General features: G+C 55.3%; 2 protein-coding genes and 1 non-coding gene across 3 annotated transcripts; 1 reads left to right on the top strand and 2 right to left on the bottom strand.

Moving 5' to 3' along the window:
• Nucleotides 1-736: 736 nt before the first annotated feature.
• CALR (calreticulin) lies at nucleotides 737-7406 on the bottom strand. The gene is made up of 9 exons (XM_060181819.1): nucleotides 7211-7406; nucleotides 6017-6118; nucleotides 5656-5859; nucleotides 3201-3295; nucleotides 2894-3103; nucleotides 2684-2797; nucleotides 2437-2580; nucleotides 1557-1649; nucleotides 737-1468 (listed from the first exon to the last, which is right to left on the bottom strand). The coding sequence occupies exons 1-9, from the start codon at nucleotides 7299-7301 to the stop codon at nucleotides 1271-1273; spliced, it is 1251 nt and encodes a 416-aa protein (XP_060037802.1). The 5' UTR covers nucleotides 7302-7406; the 3' UTR covers nucleotides 737-1270.
• Nucleotides 4153-4291, bottom strand: LOC132535706 (small nucleolar RNA SNORA2/SNORA34 family). Its single transcript, XR_009547419.1, has one exon. It is a non-coding gene; the product is annotated as a small nucleolar RNA SNORA2/SNORA34 family (small nucleolar RNA).
• A 7105-nt stretch (nucleotides 7407-14511) lies between the features above and the next one.
• Nucleotides 14512-24597, top strand: FARSA (phenylalanyl-tRNA synthetase subunit alpha). The gene is made up of 13 exons (XM_060181816.1): nucleotides 14512-14693; nucleotides 17685-17822; nucleotides 17924-18022; nucleotides 18108-18226; nucleotides 19902-19994; nucleotides 20085-20213; nucleotides 20482-20597; nucleotides 21476-21560; nucleotides 21648-21747; nucleotides 22003-22171; nucleotides 22264-22341; nucleotides 22439-22553; nucleotides 24341-24597. Exons 1-13 carry the CDS (start codon nucleotides 14547-14549, stop codon nucleotides 24477-24479), a joined length of 1527 nt encoding a protein of 508 aa, XP_060037799.1. The 5' UTR covers nucleotides 14512-14546; the 3' UTR covers nucleotides 24480-24597.
• The last annotated feature ends 1581 nt before the right edge of the window (nucleotides 24598-26178 follow it).

A 26178-nucleotide genomic window follows, 5' to 3' on the forward strand; every position in this document is an offset into this window, starting at 1 on the left:
AAATAAAATATGGGCGGAGGGTAGATAGCATATGCAGACAGACTCTCATGCCTGAGGCTCCAGAGTCCCCAGTTCAATCCCCCCGCACTACCATAAGCCAGCTGAACAGTGTTCTGGTTAAAAAATAAATTTAAAAAAAATATGATTAAAGACTCTCCCTCTACCACTAGAGGGAGCCCTGGGTCCTTTTTGTAGCTCCACCAGCCTCACTGAGCTAACAACTTCTTTTCTCCTTTTTTATACCAAAGCTCTGCTCATCTCTGGCTCAGGAATGCAAACTTTTTAATTGTTGTAATTATTGATGCCCTTTTACAGAACCAAAATTACTATGCTATTTCCCCCAGAATAGTGCTCTTGTCTGTCTCATGCCTATGGGTCAAACTGCTTCTAGGACAGGGGGAAGATAGCAGAGTGGTTCTGCAAAAGGACTCCTCTGCCTGAGGTCCCAAGGTCCCAGGTTCAACCCCCAGCACCACCATCAGCCAGAAATGAGCGGTGATTTAGTCTTTTATTAAATTTAAGCAAATAAAATGTGTTTTTTTAAAAAAAAAACTCACCACCCAAGCTTTTTTTTTTTTTTATTTCCCTGGGGTTCAAACCCATACCTGAGGATTCTGCAAAACTTCCAGTTCCCAACATAAGAGGCTGCAAGGCAGGACCCACCCGCCGCCCACTAGGCCCTTGCCCGAACCCCCAAAAATGGGAGGGTCCCCTCTCCCCAAAAGAGAGTCTGGGAGAAGACACAAAACTTAATTTAATAGAAATTTTGTTTGTAGTTTTTTGTTTTTTTTTTTACATTCTCAAGTATGGGGGGAGCTGGGACTCGCTGGCCCCCCCTTCCAAGAAGTGGCCGGGTCCTGGGATGGGGGAATCAAGAAAGGGGGTGGGGGAAGATCAGAGCTGGGGCTCTAGGAGTCCTGACCCCCCTTTCCCTCACTTCACCGCTGGGATACCGCTCACTCTAGGTGAGAGCAGACAGGCTCTAGGGCTGGCAGGGTGTGTGTGGAGGGGGGAGTAGGAGACACAGATGTTTAACCCAGAAAGATGAGGGCCAGGGGTGTCACTGGAGCAGAGAATTGGGAGACAAAATGTCAGTAAAAAAAAAAAGGGGGGGATTAGGGGAGGAGAATGGGGTAAACAGAATCCCAAAATCAGAACCCGCCAGGGAGGAAAAAAAAAAACCAACAACCGCAAAGTTCTCAGAAGTCTCACAGAGACATTATGTGGTGACGGGCGGCTGGGCGTGGGTCCAGCCCTGGGGCGGGGGGGCCTACAGCTCGTCTTTGGCCTGGCCGGCGGGGGTGGGGGCGGCCGAGTCCTCCTCCTCCTCCTCATCATCATCCTCGTCCTTGTCCTCCTCCTCGTCCTTGTCGGCCTCTTCCTCCTCCTCCTTCCGCTTCTTGTCCTCCTCCTCCTCCTTCAGCCTCTGCTCCTCGTCCTGCTTCTCCTTCATCTGCTTCTCGGCCTCCTGTGTGTGTGTGTGTGGGGGGGTAGAGCCGGGTGACGCAACCTGCGGTTGGGGGGGAGCCCTGGGAGGGGTTGAGGGGGGTGCCCACCTTGGTGACACCCCAGGTGTCATTGCCGAACTCCTCGGCATACGCCTCGTCGTTGGTGATGAGGAAGTTGTCAAAGATGGTCCCGGACTTGACCTGGGGGGGGAGGGGGTGCAGTGATCAGCGAAGAGCCCATCAGCCCGCCCTCCCCCCACACCCAGAGGCCCAGGCCACCGCCCTTCCCCACACGCATCGGAGGAAGTCCGTTTTGAAAAAGGGTCCTGACGCCGGTGCTGTGCCGACTGAGTGTCTGGTCTCTGTGCCTCAGTTTCCCCTTCTGCAGTGAGGACTCAGCACCCAGTGCTGACCTAGATCTAGATCTGCCTTCTGCTGTTTCACTGTTTTTTTTGCCTTTTCCACCAAGTCCTGCTCGGTGGTCCTTGGGGATTGTACCTGGGACCTCAAAGCCTCAGGCAAGAGAGACCTAGGTCTCTCGAATGCAAAACAAAAAGAGGAAAAGAAAAAGTGCAGTCTAGCAGGGGTTACCCCAGGAGGGGTGCAGTGAACGGAGCACCTTGGACTCTCAAGCCTGAGGTCCAGACTTTGATCCCCAGCGCCGTATGTGCAGGCGGAGGGGCCGAGCGTTCAGGGCTGGGTGGGGGTGGGCGCACCTGGATTTGAGCCCCCAGTGCCCACCTGCAGGGTGCTTTGCGACTGGTGGTGGTAAAAAGTCACTAAAAAATAATCATAATAGGGTGGGGGTAGACAGCCTCATGCCTGAGGCTCTGAAGTCCCAGGTTCAATCCCCCACACCACCATCAGCAAGAGCTGAACAGTGTGCTCTGGAAAAAAAAAAAAAAAAAAAAGGAAAAATAGTCCTAATGATAAAGTGTCAGAGCCCTGGCACCATGCAGGAGGCACCCAAGCACTAGGAGCAGCTCACCTGCCAGAGATCCAGGCCCAGCACGGCGAAGCTGTCGTAGGCATAGATGCTGCTGTCGGGGGCGTACTCGGGGTTGTCGACCTCGGGGTGGATCCAGGTGCCCTTGTAGTCGGGGTTGTCGATCTGCCGGGGCTTCCACTCGCCCTGGGTGTGGGGGTCTGGGGTCAGCCCGGGAGCCCACGTGGGTGCAATCGAACCCCCGACTCCCTGGCCTGCCAGGAGGCCTCCCCATCTGTCCCCTTCCCACCTTGTACTCCGGGTTCTGGATGACGGGGGGCTCCCACTCGCCGTCCATCTCCTCATCCCAGTCCTCGGGCTTCTTGGCGTCGGGGTCGGGGATGTGCTCGGGCTTGTCCCAGTCCTGGGGGGCCGTGGGGAGAGCGTGTCAGCGCCTGCGCCCCACCAGTGTGTGTGTGTGTGGGGGAGGGACACACCCCTTCGGCCCCCCAGCAGGCACCTCGGGCTTGGAGTCAGTGGGGTCGTCGATCTTGGCCCGCTCATCCCAGTCCTCGGGCTTGGCGGCGTTGGGGTCCTTGATCTTCTTGGGGGGCAGGAAGTCCCAGTCGTCCTCCAGGGAGCCCGACTCCACCTGGCTGTTGTCAATCTTCACTTCGTAGGTGTTGTCGGGCCGCACGATCAGCGTGTACAGGTGGGTGAACTCGTCGTCCTGGGGGTGGGGGCAGACAGAGGGGCGGGTGAGAGGAGAGGGGGGCTGGGGGGGGCGCAGAGGAGCCCACAGCCCCCCTCCTCCCTCGCTCGCTCACCTTGCAGCGGATGTCCTTGTTGATGAGGACGTTCTTCCCTTTGTAGTTGAAGATGACATGGACCTTCTTGGTGCCGGGGCCGCAAATGTCGGGGCCTGCGGGGAGGAGGGGGCGGGGGGGAGGGCTTAGCTGCGCTGCAGGGGTCGGAGTCTCTTATTCTGTCCTGGTGTTTCCTTTGTAGTTACTGTTGTTGGAGAGGACAGAAAGAAATGGAGAGAGGAGGGGAAGACAGAGAGGGGGAGAGAAAGACAGACACCTGCAGACCTGCTTCACCGCCTGGGAAGCGACTCCCCTGCAGGTGGGGAGCCGGGGGCTCGAACCGGGATCCTTAAGCTTTGTGCCACGTGCTGCTAAACCCACTGTGCTACCGCCCGACCCCCTTTTTGAAACAGAGAGAAATGGACAGAGAGAAATGGAGAGGGAGGGAGAGACTGATCCCTGCTTCATCACTCACAAAGCTTCCCCCCCCCCCCGCCCTGCAGGTGGGGACCCGGGTCTTGAACCCGGGTCCTGGCGCACTTGTGCGCGCGCTTGACGTCTGGTCACCCAATCTGGTCCCCTACGCCTACACTGAACTTCTCTGTTCCAGACTCTTGGAAACAGAGCTGGCAGTCAGCTGAGGTCAAGAACAAACACCTCATCACAGACCCCTGCGAGCGTCCACCCGGCTTTGACCTAGCACGTTATGATCGGGCCCTCCTCAATCGCTATCCAACAGGCCATGGCCGGTGCGCCGCTATGTTCCATCGCTGGGGAGCCAGAGACGACCCGAACTGCCCCTGTGGCTCCAGACAGACTATGACCCACATAGTCAACGACTGCCACCTCTCCAGATTCAAAGGAGGTCTCGAAACTTGACATCAGGCTCCACCTGATGCTGCTGACTGGCTACGGAAGAAGGGCAAACGCTAGAAGCAGAAGAAGCAGGGGCACTGCCAGCCGGCCCCTGCCCAGATGTTTCTTCCTGATGAATTGACCGTTTCATTCCGCAAAGGGCTGAAATGGCCAACAGACCAGAGGAAGGCAGTTTCTTTAGGCTCCTGTTTGAAACCAGCGGCTGCGGCTGACCGCTGGCCTTGATTCAGGGCCCGTCCGCGCAGGGGTCTCTGTCTCTCCCCCTCGAGTTCTCTCCGTGTGCGTATGTGTGCGTATGTGTGTGTGCAGGCACCAGGCCCACCGACAACCCTAGTGTCGCCCAGAGACTGGCAGGCGGACAGGCAGACAGGCACACATACCACAGTGCGACTCGGCGCTGGCCTACGCTGCTGCTCCCTGGTCCAGGACTAAATTGCCTTTTCCCTGGGGGCCAGATGGTGGCGCACACCACGCATCACTGTGTGCAAGGACCCGGGTTCAAGCCCCTAGTCCCTACCCGCATGGGAGAAGCTTCAAGTGCAGTGAAGCAGGGCTGCTCTCCCGGTTTCTATTTTATCAGAAATGTGAGCTTTTTGTTTTTTTTAAATCATGAAAACAGGAGTTGGGTGGTGGTGAGCATCCAGGGTCCAGGTTCAAATCCCTGGTCCCCACCTGCAGGGTTTTTAAAAGCTTTTGTGAGCGGTGGAGCAGAGCTGCAGCTGTCTGACTCGGGTCCCCTCTGTCTCCCCCTTCCCTCTCAATTTCTACAGTCTACCCAGTCAAGATAATTCCAAAATAACAATAGTAATAATAATAACCCCACGAGGCTTATTTTGGGGGCTGATGGTGCTGTTGGGGATTGAAGCTGGGCCCTCGGAGCCTCAGGCCGGAAAATCTTTTGCAGAACCACCGAGCCGTCTCCCGCAGCTATGCCTCCTCCCTCACACCCAGACTCCCTCCTCTCTCTCTCTCTGCGGCTGTGAAGTTTTGCCTTTTTTTTTTCCTTTTTGTAATTTTCTGTTTTAAACCTTCACTGGTTGGGTGAAGACGGCGAGAAATCGAGAGAAGGGAGAGAGAGGAACACCCGCAGCCCTGCTTCACCCCTAGGAAGCTTCCCCCTGCAGGTGGGGACCAGGGTCTTGAACCCGGGCCCTCAGCTCCATGCACCGCAGCCCACACCAGGCCCCCGTGGCTGTGAAGTTTCCACACAGGGAACGAGAAGGAACTGGAACCCGAGGGCAAGAAAGAGCTGGCAGTCCAGAACCCCAAGTCCTTGGCTCTGAGGCCGCAGGTTCAATCCCCAGCACCACCGCGGGCCAGAGCTCAGCAGGGCTCTCGGAACAAACGGGCTGGGTGCTGGGCGCTTGAGCACACGTTACGACGAGCGAGGACCCGGGTTCGAGCCCCTGGCCCCCACCTGCAGGGGGGAAGCTTCTCGAGTGCTGGAGCAGGACTACGGGGGTCTCTGTCTGTCTCCCCCCCACCCAGCGCCCCGAGATCAGGAGTTGACACCCAGAGCCGGAAAGGCCCCGCAGGACTCTTGGCCCGTTAGCCCCTCGGCTGCTGTCACGGGGCCCTGGGCTCGAACCCGGGTCCTCACCGAACATGATGTTGTAGTCCGAGTCCCCGTGCATGTCGGCCTGGTCCAGGCCGGCCGGGAAGAGCTTCACGTAGCCGCCGCCGCAGTCGATGTTCTGCTCGTGCTTCACGGTGAACTGCACCACCAGCTTCTGCCCCTTGTTGGAGAAGGGCTCGAAGCGGCTGGACAGGGCGTAGAAGCGGGCGTCCTGGCTGGTCTGCAGGCCTGGGGGAAGGGGGGGCAGGGGTGAGGGTGAGGGGACCGGTGGGCGCCGCCCTCCCAGGCTGTGTCTGTGTGTGTGTGTCCCTGAGAGGGCAGCAGAGGGAAGGAAGCCACGGCCTCCAGGAAGTCCTCGGGGATCACCCCCACACCTCCCTCTCACCTTTGTCTTTCTCCTGGTCGCCGTAGAACTTGCCGGAGCTCAGGACGAATTTGCCGAAGTCGGACTTGTGTTTGGACTCCACCCAGCGGTTGGCCCAGCCGTCTGGTGCAGGGGGGGGGAGGGGAGGGGGGGAGTGTCATCCAGTCAGCTGCACCCCCAACACGCACCCCACCCACCCTAAAAATCGCCTCAGGGCCCCGACCCCCGGGGCCTCGTCTGCACCCCCAGAGCAGACCCGCACCCCCCCATCGGATCTTGCAACGACCCCCCCCCCACGTCCTACCTACAGACCCGAAACCCGGCCTGCACCCCCCAGACGGGCTCTGCACCCCCCAAACTCACCTGCAGCCCGAAACCCGCCCTGCACCCCCAAACCTCATCTACAGACCCACAGTCGGGTCTGCAGCCCCCCAGACGGGCTCTGCAACCCCCCCAAAACTCATCGGCAGCCCGAAACCCGCCCCGCACCCCAAAATCTTATCCACACTCCCGAGACCCGCCCTGCACCCCCCGGACCCGCCCTGCACCCCAAAATCTTATCCACACTCCCGAGACCCGCCCTGCACCCCCCGAAACCCGCCCTGCACCCCAAAATCTTATCCACACTCCCGAGACCCGCCCCGCACCCCCCGAAACCCGCCCTGCACCCCAAAATCTTATCCACACTCCCGAGACCCGTCCCGCACCCCCAAAACTCATCTACAGCCTCAGAGTCAGGGCTGCACCCCCAAATCAGGTCTGCAGCCCCCCCCCCGGCCCGATCTGCAGCGCCCCCTCATCGGGACCAAGCCCGCCCGCACCCCCCAGCCGGCCGGATCTCCCCCCCCCACGGATCCTCCGTGACCCCTGACCCCGGCTCCAGTTGACCCCTGCGTGACCCCGGCCCCACTCAAGCTCCCCGGTGGCGCCCCCCAGCCCCCGCCCCGTCCAGCCCCCCCGACGACCGCACCCCGTTTCCGGCCGCCGCGAACCCCACGTCCCCCCCCCCCGCCGCCGCCGCCGCCGCCGCCGCGACTCCGAGGGCGGCCGCTGCGCCCCGCAGGCCCCCGGGGAACACGGGAGGCGGATCGCCCGCGGCCCCGGTCCGGTCTCGGGGGCCCCGTTGTCGGGCCTCACAGGCGTCCCCCGGGGGCGGGGGCGGGCGCGCCGTCGGGGGGCGCGGGGAGCGGCTACCGGGCGGCGCCCCGACGTTACCTCCGTCCAGAAACTGCTCCTTGAAGTAGACGACGGGCTGGGCGGCGGCCAGGCCGAGGAGGCCGAGCAGCAGCGGCAAGGGCAACAGCATGGCGGGCCGAGGGGGCGGCGGCGGCGGCGGCGGCGGCGGGGCCGGAGAGATTCTCCTCAGGGAGCGGCGGCGGCAGCAACTCCGCAGTCCGGACGGACGCGACCGCCGGCCCCCCCGCGCTCTTATACCCTCCCGCGCCGCCAACCAACCCGCCCCGCCCCCTGGGCCCGCCCCCCGCGCGCTCTCATTGGCCTGGGCTCGCAGTCCTGTCTTCCGATTGGTCCGGCGCCGGCAGAGCAAGTTAGGCTGCGGCTCGGAACGCTGGGTTCCCAGATGGCCGATTTCTATTGGCCGCCCCTCTGGCCAATGAGGGGCCACCACGCGTTGTGGGGGACGCCCACCCGGCGCGGTAGAGGGGGCGCGAGCCCCTCGCGGCGTCTCACGTGACCTGGGCTTGGCTCGGCCGCGACGCAGCGGCGCGGGACACGGGGAGCCGCCGAGCGTTTAAAGGGGCCGCGCGGCGGGGCGGGAGACCGAGGGGATCCTGGCACCCCGACCCCCATCAACCTCTACACCCAAGGGAGACGGGGGCGGGGCGCGCTAGCTAAGCTTCCCTAGGCTGCGTTCTCACCCTGCGTTCCCCGGCTGGAAATCCCCACCCGGACATGCACTTTCTGTCTGTCTGTCTGTCTGTCTGTCTACACCCATGCTTCCTAAAATAGCACAGAATCCACCCGAGTTTTAGGGGATCTGGGGGCTTCCTTGACCACCCCCTGCCCGATGTCACAACCTTACAGGCCAGCAAGGAAAATCCCAGACATGCATTCTGCAACAGCCTCCCCCCACCAAAAAAAAACAAAAACAAAAAAAACTACAACAATAAAACAACAAGGGCAACAAAAGGGAATAAATAAATAAAATAAATTTAAAAAAAAAAGAATCTCCCCAGGACTGTTGTCTGTCTGTCTGTCTACACCCATGGTCTCATAGAATGAGACAGAGGACTTTAGGGGACCAGGAGCTTTTTAGCCTACATGCTGCAGCCTTGAGGGCCAGTGCACCCCTAAGACACTTAGCAAAACCTCCCTGCGGGAGAAAAGAGCGCCCCTGTCCCCATCCTGGACATAAATGGCTGTTAGGGCTTCCCCTTTTTTAATTTAATTAATTAATTTATTTATTGAAATCTTATTTGTTGAGGAAGAGAGATGGAGGGGACACCTGACTGAGTGCACACACTGGACAGACCGCAATGACCCACCTGCAGGGGGGAAGCTTCAAGAGTGGTGAAGCAGGGCTGCAGGTGTCTCTCTCTGTCCCTCTCTCAATTTCTCTCTGTACTTACCCAATAATAAATAAAGAATTCATGAGAGAGAGAGAGAGAACATCAGAGCATGGCTCAGGCATATGCAGCTCTGGGGGCTCGAACGCAAGACCTAAGACCCAAGACCCCCACCTACCTTGGAAACCCTGTGCTCTGACAGCTGAAGCACTTTCTCAGGGCTCTGTTGAGAAGCTTTCTTTTTATTTATTTGTTTGTTTATTTTTATATTTATTTATTTATTCCCTTTTGTTGCCCTTGTTTTATTCCTGTAGTTATTACTGTTCTTGTTATCGATGTCGTCGTTGTTGGATAGGACAGAGAGACATGGAGAGAGGAGGGGAAGACAGAGAGGGGGAGAGAAAGACAGACACCTGCAGACCTGCTTCACCGCCTGGGAAGCGACTCCCCTGCAGGTGGGGAGCCAGGGGCTCGAACCAGGATCCTTATGCTGGTCCTTGCGCTTTGTGCCATGTGTGCTTAACCCGCTACGCTACTGCCCGACTCCCTAAAAGAAGAAATTAAGGGGCCGAGTGGTGGCCCTGATTTGAGGGGGAGGGACCCCTGATTAGATCAGGCCGCCTCACCCTTCTGTGGTTCATTCAAAGCCTGGGAAGCGACTCCCCTGCAGGTGGGAATCCGGGGGCTCGAACCCGGATCCTCACGCTGGTCCTTGTGCTTTGTGCCACGTGCGCTTAACCCGCTGCGTTACTGCGGGACTCCCTGTCGAGAAGCTTTCTATCAGAGAGACAGGAGAGAGCTGTGAAGACTGTGGGCCCCGCACCCCCAAGGAAAGAGCCCCCATCCCTCTCCCCTCCTCCCCCTTGGGCAGTAAAATGAAAAAAGGTGGTCGCTGGCTTGTGGTCTGCCACAAACGGCCTGGTTTTTGCAATGAAAACGGCTACTACGAGGGGCAGAGGTGTTCTCCTAGCAGGGCTGGAGGTTCGGTTGGGGAAAGGGGGAAAAAGAAAAAGACTCAGCTAGGCCAGATGGTGGGGAAGATAAGGTGCAGAGTCTAGAATCTTCTCCCTCAAATAGAGGGCCTGGATCCAGTGGGGCTCCCTGCTTCCCGGGAGCCCCTGCAGGAAGGAGGAAGGAGATTGGGGAAACAGAAAGATCAAAAGGGAGGGGTACCCTTTCCAAATGGAAGTGGGCTAGGGGAGACTGAACCCCAGAGAGCCTGGGGTAAGTGGGAGTTCTTCTGCCCCGGCCCCTTCTCCTGACCAGCCTGGGGGGGGGGACACAATGCCTGAGAGAGCACCCCAGCAACCTCCATGGTCCCTCCTTCTGTCCCCTCCCTCCACCATGTGACAGGGACAGAGGAATTGGAGCTTCCTGCTCCTTGGCCTTATGCAAAGCTGGTGGAAGCCTGGCAAGCTGGGATCTTGCAGCTGGAGAAATGGCTCCCCTAGGCAATGCACTGCACACAGGTTCAAGACTGGCCCCCTCAAGGGAGGAAGCATCAGGGCAGAGGTCTTTTCTTTTCTTTTCCTTTTTTTTTTTTGCCTCCAGGGTGGGGATCGGTTCCAGCACCAGGAATCCACTGCTCCTGGAGGCCATTTTTCCCTCCTTTGTTGCCCTTGTTGTTGTAACCTTGCTGTGGTTATTATTGTTGCTGATGTCATTCGTTGTTGGATAGGACAGAGAGACATGGAGAGAGGAGGGGAAGACAGAGAGAGGGAGAGAAAGACAGACACCTGCAGACCTGCTTCACCGCCTGGGAAGCGACTCCCCTGCAGTTGGGGAGCCGGGGGCTCGAACCGGGATCCTTACGCCGGTCCTTGAGCTTTTCGCCACCTGTGCTTAACCCTCTGTGCTACCACCCAACCGGCTGTGGTCTTTTCTCTCTGTCTCTCTCTTTTTCTTTTTCTCTCTCTCTACCTTTATTTAAAAAAAAAAAAAAAATGAGGAGGAAGAAGGAACAAAGGGACTTGGCTTCAGGGAGGAGCTCTGTGGTAGCTTTTAAGAGTGAGGGCCTGGGTGGCGCAGCGGGTTAAGCTCATGTGGTGCAAAGCTCAAGGACCAGCATAAGGATCCTGGTTCGAGCTATGGAGCAGGTCTGCAGGTGTCTGTCTTTCTCTCCCCCTCTCTATCTTCCCCTCCTCTCTCCATGTCTCTCTGTCCTATCCAACAACCATGACATCAATAACAACAATAATAACTACAACAATAAAACAACAAGGGCAACAAAAGGGAATAAAAAAAGAATAAAATGAGGGGGGGCAGGCAGTGGTGTACCTGGTTAAGGGCTCACATGACAGTGCACAAGGACCCGAGTTCAAGCCCCCAGTCCCCACCTGCAGGGGGAAAGCTTCACAAGTAGTGAAGCAGGGCTGCAGGTGTCTCTCTGTCTCTCTCCCTCTCTATCTCCCTCTCTCCTCCCCATTTCTCTCCGTCTCTATCCAATAATAAATGTCTTTGAAAAATAAAAATAAATAAATTAAATGGGAAACAGTGTTATGGTTCTGCAAAGAGACTCTCCTGCCTGAGGCTCTGAGGTCCCAGGTCATTCCCCCCCCCCCCCCCCCCCCCCCCCCCGCCACCATGAGTCAAAGCTGAGCAGAGCTCTGGGAAAAACATAACAAGAAGGAGAGAAATTTACATCAGATACTATTAATATTGCTAATTGATTTTAATGCCTTATTTTATTTATTTATTTTTTATCTCCACCCCCTGTAATGCTTTATTTTTATTTAGGATTTTTTTTCTCCTAGAGCCTTACTCAGCTCTGGCTGATGGTGGTGCTGGGGATTGAACCTGGGACCTCAGAGCCTCAGGGAGGAGAGTCATTTGCAGAACCACCATGCTGCCTCCCCAGCCTCCTTTTTTTATTTTGTTTTTATTGGTTGATGTTAACATATTTTAATCTTTATTTATTGGATAGAGACAGAAATTGAAAGGGAAGAGGGTGTTAGGGAGAGAGACAGAGAGACACCTTCAGCCCTGCTTCACCTTTCAGGAAGCTTTCCTCTTTATTTTTCTTTTTCTTTCTCCCTTTCTTTCTTTCTTTCTTTCTTTCTTTATTATTGGGTAGAGACAGAGAGAAATTGAGAGGGAAAGGGGAGATAGAGAGGGAGAGAGACAGAGAGACCCCTGCAGCCCTGCTTCACCACTTGTGAAGCTTTCTCCCTGCAGGTGGGGACCAGGGGCTTAAACCTGGGTCCTTGTGCACTGTGATGTGAGCACTTAACCCTGTGCACCACCACCTGGCCCCTGAAGCTTTCCTCTTGAAGGTGGGGATGGGGGCTTGAACCCAGGTCCTTGCTCATTGTAGCATATATGTTCCACCAGGTGCCCCAATACCTGGCCTCTCTATTTTGCTTTTATTTTATTTTATTTTATTTTTAGCACTGCTCAGCTTTGGCTTATGGTGTGAAGATGGGATGGGGGTGGGGATTGAACCTAGGACTTTGAAGCCTCAGGCATGAGAGTCTCTTTGTATAACCATTATGCTATCTAAAAAAAAAAAAAAAAGTTACCTTGGGGCAGGTGTGTGTGGGAGAGATAGCACTACAGACTCTCATGCCTGAGGCTTTGTCACGTCCCAGGTTCAATCCCTCGCATCACCATAAACCAGACCTGGGCAGTGCTCTGGTTAAAAAGAAAGAAAGAAAGAAAGAAAGAAAGAAAGAAAGAAAGAAAGAAAGAAAGAAAGAGTTACGGTGGAACAGTGAAACCCTAGGGATAATCTCCTTTTCTCTCTCTCTCTCTCTCTCTCTCTCTCTCACACACACACAGGGATGGAACAGAGAGCTAGAGGGAGGTGGGGGTGGTTCAGAGTCTAGAGAGACTCCCTTGCACTTGTAAATCTAAGTCTGCTTCAGGTATTACACATGAGTGAGCAGGGATGGGCGCTTCCTCCTCCTCCAGATAATTCGATAAATAGCATCTAAGAGGTCACTGTGGACTTGTGTACCAGTTTCCCCAGCTTCGTGGACACAACTAGCAGAGCTGGCCCTGTCTCTCTCTTCTCACTCTAAATTCTTATTTATTCATTAATGAGAACGAGAAAGAGAGAGAGAGAGAGAATGGAGGCCAGGTGGTGGTGCACCTGGTTAAGCACCCACATTACAGTGCGCAAGGAATGGAGTTCAAACCCCTGGCCCCCCACGTACAGGGGGAAAGCTTCATGAATGGTGAAGCAGGGCTGCAGGTGTCTCTCTGTCTCTCTCTCTCTCCCCTCTTAATTTCCTTCTGTCACTTTCCAATAATAAAGAAGTACATTTAAAAAGAGAGAGAGAGAGAAATGTGGAGATAGAGAAGCAGAATGTCACTCTGGTGTATTCGAAGAGGGGGATCGAAGTTTTAAAAATATTTTATTGCGGGATCGGACGGTAGCACAACGGGTTAACTGCACATGGCGCAAAGATCAAGGACCGGCATAAGGATCCCGGTTTGAGCCCCCGGCTCCCCACCTGCAGGGGAGTCGCTTCCCAGGCGGTGAAGCAGGTCTGCAGGTGTCTGTCTTTCTCTCCCCCTCTCTGTCTTCCCCTCCTCTCTCCATTTCTCTCTGTCCCATCCAACAACAACCACAGCAATAACAACAAAGCAATAAAACAACAAGGGCAACAAAAGGGGGAAAAAAGCAAATTTAAAAAATGATATAAAATATTTTTAAATTTATTTATGAGAAGGATAGGAGGAGAGAGAGAAAGAACCAGATTATCACTCTGGTCCATGTGCTGCTGGGGATTGAACTCAGGACTTCATGCTTGAGAGTCCAACACTTTATATCCACTGAGTCACCTCCCGGACCACATGATAGCAATTCTTTTTTTTTTGCCTCCAGGGTTATTTTTGGGGCTTGGTGCCTGCACCACAAATTCTTGCTCCTGGAGGCCATTTTTTTTTTTTTTGTGCCCTTGCTGTTGCCCTTACTGTTATTGTTGCCATTGTTGTTGTTGGATAGGACAGAGAGAAATGGAGAGAGGAGGGGAAGACAGAGACAGGAAGAGAAAGCCACCTGTAGACCTGCTTCACCATCTATGAAACGACCCCCCTACAGATGGGGAGCTGGGAGCTTGAACCCTGGTCCTTGTGCTTTGCGCCACGTGCCTTTAACCCGCTGCACTACCGCCCAACTCCCAAGAATTCTTAGATAATATAGTCATATGGGTGGAGGTAGATAGCAGAATGGCTCTCCAAAGAGACTCTTGCGTGAAGCTCCAAACTCCCTTGGTGTTTAATTTTTAATGAATTAATTAATTTATTTTTACCAGAGCACTGATCAGCTCTGGTTTATGGTGGTGCAGGGGATTGAACCTGAGACTTAGAAGCCTCAGGCATGACAGTCTGTTTGTATAATCATTAAGCTATCTACCCCTGGCCTAAACTCCCACGTTTAATACTCCTGTAAGCACCATCAGTGCTGAGCAGTGCTCTCTCGTTAAAAAAAAAACAAAAAACATTTATTGTATATTTTATTTAAGAGAGAGAGTCCTGCTTTGCTCTAGCTGATTTTGGTGCTGGGGATTGAACCTGGGACCTCGGAGTCTTATTATGCTATCTCTCCAGCACATTAAAAGCATTTTTTTCTTTTAAAAATAATCTATAAAATGCGAGTGTGCAGATAGCAGAATAGTTCTGCAAAGAGACTCTCCTGCCTGAGGGCTCTAAGGTCTCAGGTTCATTCCCCAGCACCACCATCAGCCAAACCTGAGCATAGCTCTGGGGGAAATAAATAAATAAAATTAAAAGTTTTTTAAAAAAAAGGAAAAAAAAATGTATAAAAATGCTAGAAAAACTATGACTCTCTATCTGAGGTCATCCATTTGACCTCTCTGGTCTAGGAACCCTCCAACAGGGTTTCCAGAGAGAAAGTTCACGGGTGGGCCAGACCAAGCCACATTCAAGATGGCGGCGTCCGCATCCCAAGCACGAGTTCCGCCATGTTCAAGATGGCGGCGCCCTGCTCGCCCTACGTAACTTCCGGTTCCGCCGCCGCTTGCTTTTCCGGGCCACGCCGAGCGCGCTGGGAATCTACAGGCATGGCGGACGGGCCGGTGGCCCAGGCGCTGCTGCGGCGGCTGGAGGCGGCCGATGGCGGGTTGGATAGCGCGGAGCTGGCGGCCCAGCTGGGCCTGGAGCACCAGGCGGTGGTGGGGGCCGTGAAGAGCCTGCAGGCGCTGGGCGAGGTGAACAGGGGGCGCCTCCGCCATGCACCCCCGGGGTCCAGGCTGGCTCCCTGGGGCCGGATTTGGGGGCGATCGCGGGGCCATCGGGGGCTCCGGGCCCGTGGGCTGATCTCCCGCAAATGTCCTGGGAAGACGGAGTCGGGCTGGGGACAAGGACGATGGTGGCCGAGGACAAGTGAGGGGACAGCCCATCCCACCTCGGGTGTGTGTGTGGGGGGGGGGGGGGTTAGGGGAGAATGTCACAGCCCCTCCTCCCCAAGTGACAGCTGAGTCGGGGGGCTCCCCAGAACCAGAGAGGAAGCCCGGGGAGCTCACTGGCAGATGGCAAGGGGACAGGCGGTGACAGACCCCCGCAGATCCCCCCTCACCCCCCCCCCGCCCGGGCTGGGGGCTGCAAGGCCTCGTGGGGCTTGTGTCTGGCAGGAGTGCTGGGGAACCATGACAGGTGCTGGGGCCGGGCAGGTGGGAGCAGCTGGATACTGATAACATCAGCTCAGCAAAGCAGGAAGCCTCGGTCAGGACACAGGGAGGTGTCCATGTCCTGTCCCCTTCCTTCCACAAGGACCTGGGTTGGAGCCCCCCACCATTCCCCCCCCCCCTGCAGGGGAAAAGCTTTGCAAGTGGTGAAGCAGGGCTGCAGGTGTCTCTCTTGTCTTTCTCCCTCTCTATCTTCCCCTTTCCTCTCCATTTCTGGCTGTCTCTGTATAATAAATAAAGATTAAAAAAAAAAAAAGTTGACTGGGCTCTTTTGTTAGAATGTTGGACTCTCGAGCCTGAGGCTGCTGGGGTTCCAGCCCTGGCACCACACCGGAGCTCCACAGATGGCCTAGTGGTGTCTCCCTGCTTTCTGTAAGACTATAGAACAAAAACAGTCAAGTCTGTGAACTATCCCATTGGACCACTGGCATTGTCAATACTTAAAGCCCTCAGTTTTATTGCTGGGAGCCGCCTTCTTTTTTTTTTTTTTTTAATTATTTATTCCCCTTTGTTGTCCTTGTTGTTTTATTGTTGTAGTTATTATTGTTGTCGTTGGATAGGACAGAGAGAAATGGAGAGAGGAGGGGAAGACAGAGAGGGGGAGAGAAAGACAGACACCTGCAGACCTGCTTCACTGCCTGGGAAGCGACTCCCCTACAGGTGGGGCCAAGGTTCGAACCAGGATCCTTACGCCGGTCCTTGCGCTCTGCACCATGTGCACTTAACCCACTGCACTACCAACCTACTCCTTTTTTTTTTTTTTTTTAAGAGTTTTTTGTTTATTTATGAGAAAGACCAGGAGGAGAGAGAAAGAACCAGACATCACTCTGGCACATGTGATGCCGGGGATTGAACTCGGGACCTCATGCTTGAGAGTCCAAAGCTTTATCACTGCGCCACCTCCCGGACCACTCCTGGGAGCCTCTTTAAAAAAAAAAAAAGGAAAATAGACGGTCCAGGCAGTGGCACACCTGGTTGAGTGCACACATTACAGTGCACAAGGACCCAAGTTCGAGCCCCTGTCCCCACCTGCAGGGGGAAGCTTCCCAAGTGGTGAAGCAGGGCTGTAGGTGTCTCTCTGTGTCTTACCCTCTCTGTCTCCTCCGAACCTCTCAACTTCTCTCTGTCTCTATATAATATAAATAAATAAACAAATATAAAAATAAATATAAAAGAAATAGAATTAGATGCTGGGGAGACAGCATCATGATTCTGCCAAAAGCATTTCACAGCTGGGGTCCGGGTGGTGGTGCACCTGGTTAAGCGCATGTATTACAATGTGCAAGGACCCAGGTTTGAGCCCCCAGTCCCCACCTGCAAGGGAAAAGCTTAACGAGTGGTGAAGCAGGGCTGTAGGTGTCTGTCTCTCTCCCTATCATCCCCCACCCTCTTGATTTCTGTCTGTCTCTATCCAATAAATAAAAATACACAAGGACCCAGGTTCAAGCCCCTGGTCCCCACCTGCAGGGACAAAGCTTTGCAAGTGGTGAAGTAGTGCTGCAGGTGTCTCTTTGTCTCTCTCTCCCTCTCTATCACCCTCTCCCCCTCTTGATTTCTGGCTTTCTCTATCAAATAAATAAAGATTTAAAATTTAAAATATTAAAAAAAAACTGTTACAAAAAGAAAAAAATACTTTAAAAAGAAAAAGAGGGAGTCGGGCTGTAGTGCAGTGGGTTAAGCGCAGGTGGCGCAAAGCGCAAGGACCGGAGTATGGATCCCGGTTCGAGCCCCTGGCTCCCCACCTGCAGGGGAGTCGCTTCCCAGGCGGTGAAGCAGGTCTGCAGGTGTCTGTCTTTCTCTCCCCCTCTCTGTCTTCCCCTCCTCTCTCCATTCTCTCTGCCCTATCTAACAACTACGACATCAATAACAACAACAATAATAACTACAACAATAAAACAGCAAGGGCAACAAAAGGGAATAAATAAAATAAAATAAAATAAATATTAAAAAAAAAAGAAAAAGAATTTCACAGCTGAGGCTCTGAAGGCTCAGGTTTGATCTCCAGTACCACCATCAGCCAGACTCTGAGCAGGACTCTGGTCTCTCCCCCATATGTCTTTCTCACTAAAGTAAATGAATAAAATATTTAACTAAAAGAGAGAGGTTGGTTAAGCACACATAGTAAGAAGCACAAGGACCCACATAAGAATCCAGCTTCAAACTTGCGGATCCCACCTGCAGGGGAGATTGCTTTACAAGCAGTGAAGCAGGTCTGCAGGTGTCTCTCTCTCTCTCCCTCTCTATCTCCTCTTCTCTCAGTTTCTCTCTGTCCTGTCCAATAAAATGTTAGGAGTAGTGGGCGACGACTCATAGTGCAGGCACCAGCAGCCCCAGTTATAACCCTGGAGGCAAAAAGAGGGAGAGAGAGAGAGAGAGCTCCGCGGTGCGCCTCCTTCTGGCACCGGTGATAGCTGGGACTTGAACCTGCGACCTCATGACTAAGAGTCCAATGCTATATCTGCAGCACCCCCTCCCGGGGCCCCTGACCCTGTCCCTCCATCTCCCTCCCTGCAGGTCATCGAGGCTGAGCTGCGCTCCACCAAGCTCTGGGAGCTGACCGCCGAGGGTGAGGAGATCGCCCGGGAAGGGAGCCATGAGGCCCGAGTCTTTCACAGCCTCCCCCCGGAGGGCCTGGCCCAGAGCCAGCTCATGGTAGGAGCCGTGCAGCCGGGGAGGCAGGGGCTGGGGTGTAGGGCTTTGGGCTCCCCTCAATGACCGGTGCCCGTTCTGCATTCCCCCGCCTCGCCCCCCAGAGCCTGCCAAGTGGCAAAGTGGGCTTCAGTAAGGCCATGTCCAACAAGTGGATCCGCGTGGATAAGAGCAGCGCCGATGGGCCCAGGGTGTTCCGGGCGGTGAGTGTCTCTGCAGGGGGACTGGGCCTGCAACCCCCCCCAACCCCTTGAGGCTCGGGGCTCACGGGCCCCCCTGCCATGCCAGGTGGACAGCGTGGAGGATGAGGTGCAGAGGCGGCTCCAGCAGGTCCGTGCCGGCCAGGCCGAGAAACTGGGCGAGAAGGAACGCAGTGAGCTCAGGAAGAGGAAGCTGCTGGCCGAAGTGTGAGTGCCCGTTACTCGGGAGACCCCCCACACCCCAATCCCAGGGGGTTCAGGAGCAGAAGGGGACATGGTGTAACTGCAACCTCTTCCCCTCTTTGTCTCTTTCTACAAAAAGGTGTTTTTCTTTTTTTCTTTTAATTTCTTTATTGGGGAATTAATGTTTTACATTCAACAGTAAATACAATAGCTTGTATGTGCATAACATTCCCCAGTTTCCCCTATAACAATACAACCCCCACTAGGTCCTAGGTCCTCTGTCATCCTTCATGGACCTGTATTCTCCCCACCCACCCACCCACCCCAGAGTCTTTTACTTTGGTGCGATAGGTGTTTTTCTTTTTAATTCTCTTTTGTTGCCCTTGTTGTTTTATTGTTGTAGTTATTATTGTTGCCATTGTTGATGTTGTTCGTTGTTAGATAGGACAGAGAGAAATGGAGAGAGGAGGGGAAGACAGAGAGGGGGAGAGAAAGATAAGACACCTGCAGACCTGCTTCACCGTCTGTGAAGCGACTCCCCTGCAGGTGGGGAGCCAGGGACTTGAACTGGGATCCTTACACGGTCCTTGCACTTTATACATGTGCGCTTGCCCCGCTGCGCTACCACCCAATTCCCACAGAGAGGTTTTTTATACTTAAAAAAAATTCTCTTTATCTATTGGATAGAGACAGCCAGAAAACGAGAGGGAAAGGGAGGGAGGGAGGGAGACAGAGACAGACACCTGCAGCCCTGCTCCACCACTCGCAGTTTCTCCCCTGCAGCTGGAGACCAGGGGCTCAAACCTGGGTCCTTGCGCGTTGTAACGCTTGCAGTCAACCAGGTGCGCCACCACCCGGCCCCCAAGGTTTTGTTTCTTAACATGAGAGGGAGAGAGAGGAAGGCAGACAGGGGCCAGACAGTGGATTCCCAGTGCAAGCAGCAAGCTCCAACGATAACTTTGGAGGCTAAATAAATAAATAAAATAAAATAAAATAAAATAAAATGAAATGAAATTTAGAGTGAGGGTAGATAGCTTAATGGTTATGGCAAAGAGTCTCATGCCTGAAGCTTCAAAGTCCCAGGTTCAATCCCCAGCACCACCATAAGCCAGATTTGAGCAGAGCTCTGATTAAAGAGAGAGAGATAGGGAGTCGGGTAGTAGCGCAGCAGATTAAGCACATGTGGCGCAAAGCGCAAGGGCCAGTGTAAGGATCCCGGTTCCAGTCCCCACCTGCAGGAGAGTCGCTTCCCAGGCGGTGAAGCAGGTCTGCAGGTGTCTGTCTTTCTCTCCCCTTCTCTGTCTTCCCCTCCTCTCTCCATTTCTCTCTGTCCTATCCAACAATGACGACATCAACAACAACAATAATAATAACTACAACAACTCTCAAAAAACAAGGGCAACAAAAAGGAAAAGTAAATAAATATAAAAATAAAATAAGAAGAGAGAGATAGAGGTGACAGGAAGTGCTGCACTTTTCAGAGCAGCGATCCTGTGGGTCCCCTGGGGTGGCGCATGTACCAACCCCAGAACCACATGAGAGGACCCCCTAGCCTTAGGGAAAGCTCCACTACTGTGGAATCTCCCCCTCTCTGGAAAAAAAAAAGCGTACCTGACCCCGGGAGCAGTGCGGTCCAGCTATAGACACACAGTCCGGGGGAGCCCCTTGTGACCCCGTGGGCCCTCCCCCGGCCCCCCAGGACCCTGAAGACCTACTGGGTGAGCAAGGGCAGTGGCTTCTGCACCAGCGTGTCCAAGCAGGAGACGGAGCTGAGCCCCGAGATGATCTCCAGGTAACGGGGTTCACTGGGAGGAGTTGGGCGCCCCTTCAGTCTCCCAGGAGCTCTCCCCCCCCTGTAACCCCATGTCTGTCGCCCACGCAGCGGCTCCTGGCGGGACCGGCCCTTCAAGCCCTACAACTTCGAGGCCCTGGGCGTCGCCCCGGACAGCGGCCACCTGCACCCCCTCCTCAAGGTGCGCACCCAGTTCCGCCAGATCTTCCTGGAGATGGGGTGAGTGACAGGCTGGGGGCGTGGCCAGGATGGGTGAGTGACAGGCTGGGGCGTGGCCAGGATGGGTGAGTGACAGGCCAGGGGCGTGGTCAGGATGGGTGAGTGACAGGCCGGGGTCGTGTCCAGGATGGGCAAGTGATAGGCCCGGGGGCGTGGCCAGGGTGGGTGAGTGACAGGCCGGGGGTGTGGCCAGGATGGGTGAGTGACAGGGCTGGGGCGTGGCCTGGTGAGGGGCCCGGACTTCACCTTTCATGGTGCCTCCTTCCAGGTTCACTGAGATGCCCACGGACAACTACATTGAGAGCTCTTTCTGGAATTTCGACGCCCTGTTCCAGCCCCAGCAGCACCCAGCACGGGACCAGCATGACACCTTCTTCCTGCGAGGTCGGGGTCCTCCCGTGGGCACTCACACACACACAACCCTCCACCCCACCCCTGCTTTTGAATGTACTAACTCACCTTCCCCCCAATGGTGGCTATTACATTGAGACACAGAATTAGGGATACCACAGTCCCGGAGCTCTCTCCCTGGTGCTGTGGGGCTTCCAGTGTAGAACCAGGGCTCAGAGCTGAGCCAGCCCCCCCCCCCCCATGTGGCAAGGCACTATAGCAGTTAGCACTCTCGGGGGTGACCACGGGGAGGTGGCCTCAGTCGTGTCAGATCCCCAAATTCATTCCTGGGTGTCGTATCCAAAGATGTGGTATGGGCCTGAGATTGGCATGGTGGATAGAGCGCTGGACTCTCAGGCAGGAGGCTCTGGCTTCCATTCCCGGCATTGTGTGTGAGAGAGGTAGGCTCTGTCTGTCTGTCTCTCTGTCTTTCTCATGAGTTAATAGACCTGGAGCCAAGTTTGAGCTCCTCCCCCCCTATGCCCTAGTCCCCACCTGCAGGGGCAAGCTTCATGAACAGTGGAGCGGGGCTACAGGATTCTCTTTCTCTGTCTCCCCTTTCAGTTTTTATCTCTGCCTAAAACAAAAATAATAAGAGACCCAGAGACTTAGCTCACTGTGTCGGACACCTTCCTTCCCCTGCACGCTGTCTAGTTTAGGGCCCTGGCACCACATGTGAAAGTGCTGTGGCACCAGGGGAAACTCCCTGACCTAGCATGTCTCCCTCCCCCCACCCTTCCCTCAGGACCTGGGGCTGGGCTGCTCCCCTCAGGAGCAGAGTCCTGGGTGGGGTAGAGGGAGGGAGAGAGGGAGCGGACCCAGGACTCTGGTTCCCCTCAGGGTAACCATCACACTGGGTTCTGTCCCCCCAGACCCGGCGGAGGCCCGGCAGCTCCCCATGGATTACGTCAGCCGTGTCAAGCGCACCCACTCTCACGGGGGCTATGGTTCCCAGGGGTGAGTGATGGGCGGTTATGGGGGAGGGGCACAGTGGGCAGAGCCCCAGCACCCACTTCCGGCCTGTTTCCTCTCCCACCCCCAAAGGTACAAGTACCCCTGGAAGCTAGCGGAGGCGAAGAAGAACCTTCTTCGGACACACACCACCTCGGCCAGTGCTCGGGCCCTCTACCGCCTGGCCCAGAAGGTGGGGTCTCCCTCCCCAGGCAGGGAGGGGCCTCGGACGCTCCTCTCCTCCTCCCTTTGACCCCTCTGAGAGAGGAGAGATGCCCTAGTATATCTCCACCAGCCCCGGAGCTTCACCCATGCTCTACGTGGTGCTCCCATGTGGTGCTGGGGCTCAGGGCCCGACTCTACTCCGGGGCTTACCTTGGCCCCGTCTCCTTCCATTCTCCATTCTGACTCTGTCCCCTGATGCGCACACCCCCCCCCAACCCCCCAGAAGCCCTTCACACCGGTCAAGTACTTCTCCATCGACCGAGTCTTCCGGAATGAGACGTTAGACTCCACGCACTTGGCCGAGTTTCACCAGATCGAGGGCGTGGTGGCCGACCATGGGCTCACGCTGGGACACCTCATGGGCGTACTTCGGGAGTTCTTCACCAAGCTGGGTGAGCGAGTGGGCAGACGGGCGGCCAGGCAGGGGGGCCCTGGGGAGAAGGGGGACGCCCCCGTCACCCCTCTCCCACTCCCCCACCCCCAGGCATCACCCAGCTGCGCTTCAAGCCTGCCTACAACCCCTACACCGAGCCCAGCATGGAGGTCTTCAGCTACCACCAAGGTCGGGCCCGCTGGGACCCTGGGGTGAGGGAGGGGGTAATGCCCCCCCCCCCGAGCTTCACTGAGCCCCCTCCCCACACGCCTTCCTATCCCTGCAGGCCTGAAGAAGTGGGTGGAGGTCGGGAATTCAGGGATCTTCCGGCCCGAGATGCTGCTGCCTATGGGGCTTCCTGAGAATGTGTCGGTCATCGCCTGGGGCCTGTCCCTGGAGCGGTGAGTGGGGGGCTGTGGGCCCATCTGCTGTGCCATTGCCCATCTGTCTACCCACCATCCATCTATCCACCCACCCAGTCTTCACCCACTCATCCTTCCATTCATCCATCCATCTCTCCATCCACCCATTCATCCATCCACCCACTCATCCATCCATCCATCTGCCCACTCATCCATCCATCCATCTGCCCACTCATCCATCCATCCATCTGCCCACTCATCCATCCATCCATCAATCCATCCATCCACTCATCGATTCATCCACCCATCCATCCACCCACTCAATCCATCCATCCATCCATCCATCCATCCATCCATCCATCTACCCACTCATCCATCCATCCATCCATCTACCCACTCATCCATCTATCCATCCATCTACCCACTCATCCATCCATCCATCCATCCATCCATCCATCCATCTACCCACTCATCCATCCATCCATCTACCCACTCATCCATCCATCCATCTATCCATCCATCCATCCATCCATCCATCCATCCATCCATCCATCCATCTACCCACTCATCCATCCATCCATCCATCTACCCACTCATCCATCTATCCATCCATCTACCCACTCATCCATCCGTCCATCCACCCACTCATCCATCCATTCGTCCATCCACCCACTCATCCATCCATCCATCTACCCTCTCATCCATCCATCCATCCATCTACCCATCTATCCATCCACCCATCCATCCATCTATTCATTCACTCATCCATCTACTCATCCATCCATCTACCCACTCATCCATCCATCCATCTACCCACTCATCCATTCATCCATCCATTTACCCACTCATCCATCCATCCATCCATCCATCCATCCATCTATTCACTCATCCATCCATCCATCCATCCATCCATCCACCCATCCTCCCACTCATCCATCCATCCATCTACTCATCCTTCTACGACCCACTCACCCACCCATCCTTCCTCCCTCCCCTCTATCCACTCATTCACCTGGTTATCCCCCATGCATTCATTCACCATCCGTCTTACTGATCCCCCCATCTGGCCATCGTCTCCTCTGTTCTCTGACCATCCAGATTCATTCATTCACTCCCCCGTCCCTTCACTGGCCCACCCGCCACCCACCCAGGTATTTCGCATCCTACATGGACCCATCCCCCCACACACCCCCCCCACCTAGTGATTCTTCTTTTTATATATATTTATTTATATATTCCCATTTGTTGCCCTTGTTGTTTTATTGTTGTTGTTGTTGTTATTGATGTTGTTGTTGTTGGACAGGACAGAGAGAAATGGAGAGAGGAAGGGAAGACAGAGAGGGGGAGACCTGCTTCACCGCCTGGGAAGCGACTCCCCTGCAGGTGGGGAGCCGGGGGCTTGAACCAGGATCCTTATGGCAGTCTTTGCACTTTGTACCACCTGCGCGTAACCTGCTGCGCTACCGCCCGACTCCCCCACCTAGTGATTCTTGTATTTCTATTCCTATGCCTGCCAGTCCACACCCGCCCACCATCCATCACCCCTCAGACAAACCTCCACTGAGCACCACCCTGTGCTCACACCCAGCTGGGAGCCTTTCCACAGATCAAGCATGGGAGGCCTGAGCGCCCTCAGCCCCATAGACCAGGAGGGGCAGAGGCGACGAGGCAGTCAGGGAGGGCTTCCAGGGGGAGGCGCAGCCCGGGAGCAGAGAGCAAAGGTGGAAGGGAAGCCTAGAGGACTATGGGGCAGGGCCCAGGTCTTCCCCTGAGAAGGAGTTGAGGACAGAGCCCCCTCCCTCCCTCCCCTTTCGCCCCCCCCTCAGCCCCACGATGATCAAATACGGGATCAACAACATCCGGGAGCTCGTGGGCCACAAGGTCAACCTGCAGATGGTGTACGACAGCCCGATCTGCCGTCTGGACGTGGGCACGGCACCCCTGAGCACCCAGGAAGCTGCCTGACAACCCCCCCCCCCCCCCCGCCACCACCCAGCCCCCCTCGTATTTATGAGGCCTCTGTGAGGCCAGCCCACCAGGCTGGGGGTAGGGGGTCAGGGCCAGTAAATAATTGAAGCCTCGACCGCTCTCGTCTGCTGTCTTTTTTTTTGGGGGGGGCAGCAGGGGGGTGTCCTGTCGCCTCCCCACACCCAGGAAGGGGGTGCAGTGGCTGGAGGGCAGGACTCAGAAGAGCGAGGAGGCCTCCAGTTCCATCCTGGCCCAGCACTTAGCTGGTGTGTGTGTGTGTGTGTGTGTGTGTGGTCAGGGCCAGGACAGTGGGGGTACCCTGCCTCTGAGACAGATGACAGACACAGATAGAAGGGGGGCACACACGTCACCCCAATTCCAGCCCCAGGTCCCGGCCTGCAGGGGGGAAGGTTTATGAGTGGTGGAGCACAGCTGTGGGTCTGTCTGTCTGTCTCTCACTCTGCCTCCAGGGTTATGGCTGGGGCTGAGTGCTGGCTCTACAAATCCACTGCTCCTGGTGGTCATTTTTTTTTCCATTTTGTTGGACAGAACTGAGAGAAGTGGAGAGAGGAGGGGGAGAGATAGAGAGGGCCCAGGTGGTGGTGCACCTGGTTAAGTGCCTACATTACATTGTGCAAGGACTAGGGTTCAAGCCCCTGGTCCCCACCTGCAGGGGGGGAAGCTTCACGAGTGGTGAAGCAGGTCTGCAGGTGTCTTTTTAAATTTTCTTTTTTTATTTTCCCTTTTGTTGCCCTTGTTGTTTTTATTGTTGTAGTTATTACTGTTGTCATTGTTGGATAGGACAGAGAGAAATGGAGAGAGGAGGGGAAGACAGAGAGGGGGAGAGAAAGACACCTGCAGACCTGCTTCACCACCTGGGAAGCGACTCCCCTGCAGGTGGGGAGCCGGGGCTCGAACCGGGATCCTTACGCCTTGCACTTTGTGCCACCTGCGCTTAACCTGCTGTGCGGGGGCTCGAAATGGGATCCCTGCGCTTAGCGCCACCTGCACTTAACCCGCTGTGCTACCGCCCTACTCCCTTTCTCCTTTTCAACCCCCCCTCTCCCCTCTCATTTCTGCCTCTATCCAAATATATATATATATCTTACCAGAACACTGTTCAGTTCTGGCTTCTGGTGGTGTGGGGCATTGAGGCTGGGACTTTGAAGCCTCAGGCAGAAGAGTGTTTGCATAACTATTATACTATCTAACCTCGCCCATAAATAGAAATTATTACATAAACAGGGGGCTCCGGCGGGCGGTAGTATAGCGGGTTAAGCGCATTTGGTGCGAAGCGCAAGGACCAGCATAAGGATCCCGGTTCAAGCCCCCAGCTTCTCACCTGCGGGGGACGTCACTTCATAGGTGGTGAAGCAGGTTTGCAGGTGTCTTTCTCTCCGTCTCTGTCTTCCCATCTTCCCTCAATTTCTCTCTGTCCTATCCAATGACAGCAATAACAATAATAATTACAACCACAACAAGGGCAACAAAAGGGGAAAAAACAGCCTCCAGGAGCAGTGGATTCATAGTGCAGGCACCGAGCCCCAGTGATAACCCTGGAAGCAAAAATAAATAAATAAAACATAAATAATAGTATTTTAAAAAAGAGAAAGACACCTGCAGACCTGCTTCACTGCTTCTGAAACTGCTTCCTCTATAGGTATGTTTGTGGGGTTTGAACCCGTATCCTTGTGCC

Source organism: Erinaceus europaeus, chromosome 23 (genome assembly GCF_950295315.1).
Source record: "Erinaceus europaeus chromosome 23, mEriEur2.1, whole genome shotgun sequence".
Classification (NCBI taxonomy): Eukaryota; Metazoa; Chordata; class Mammalia; order Eulipotyphla; family Erinaceidae; genus Erinaceus; species Erinaceus europaeus.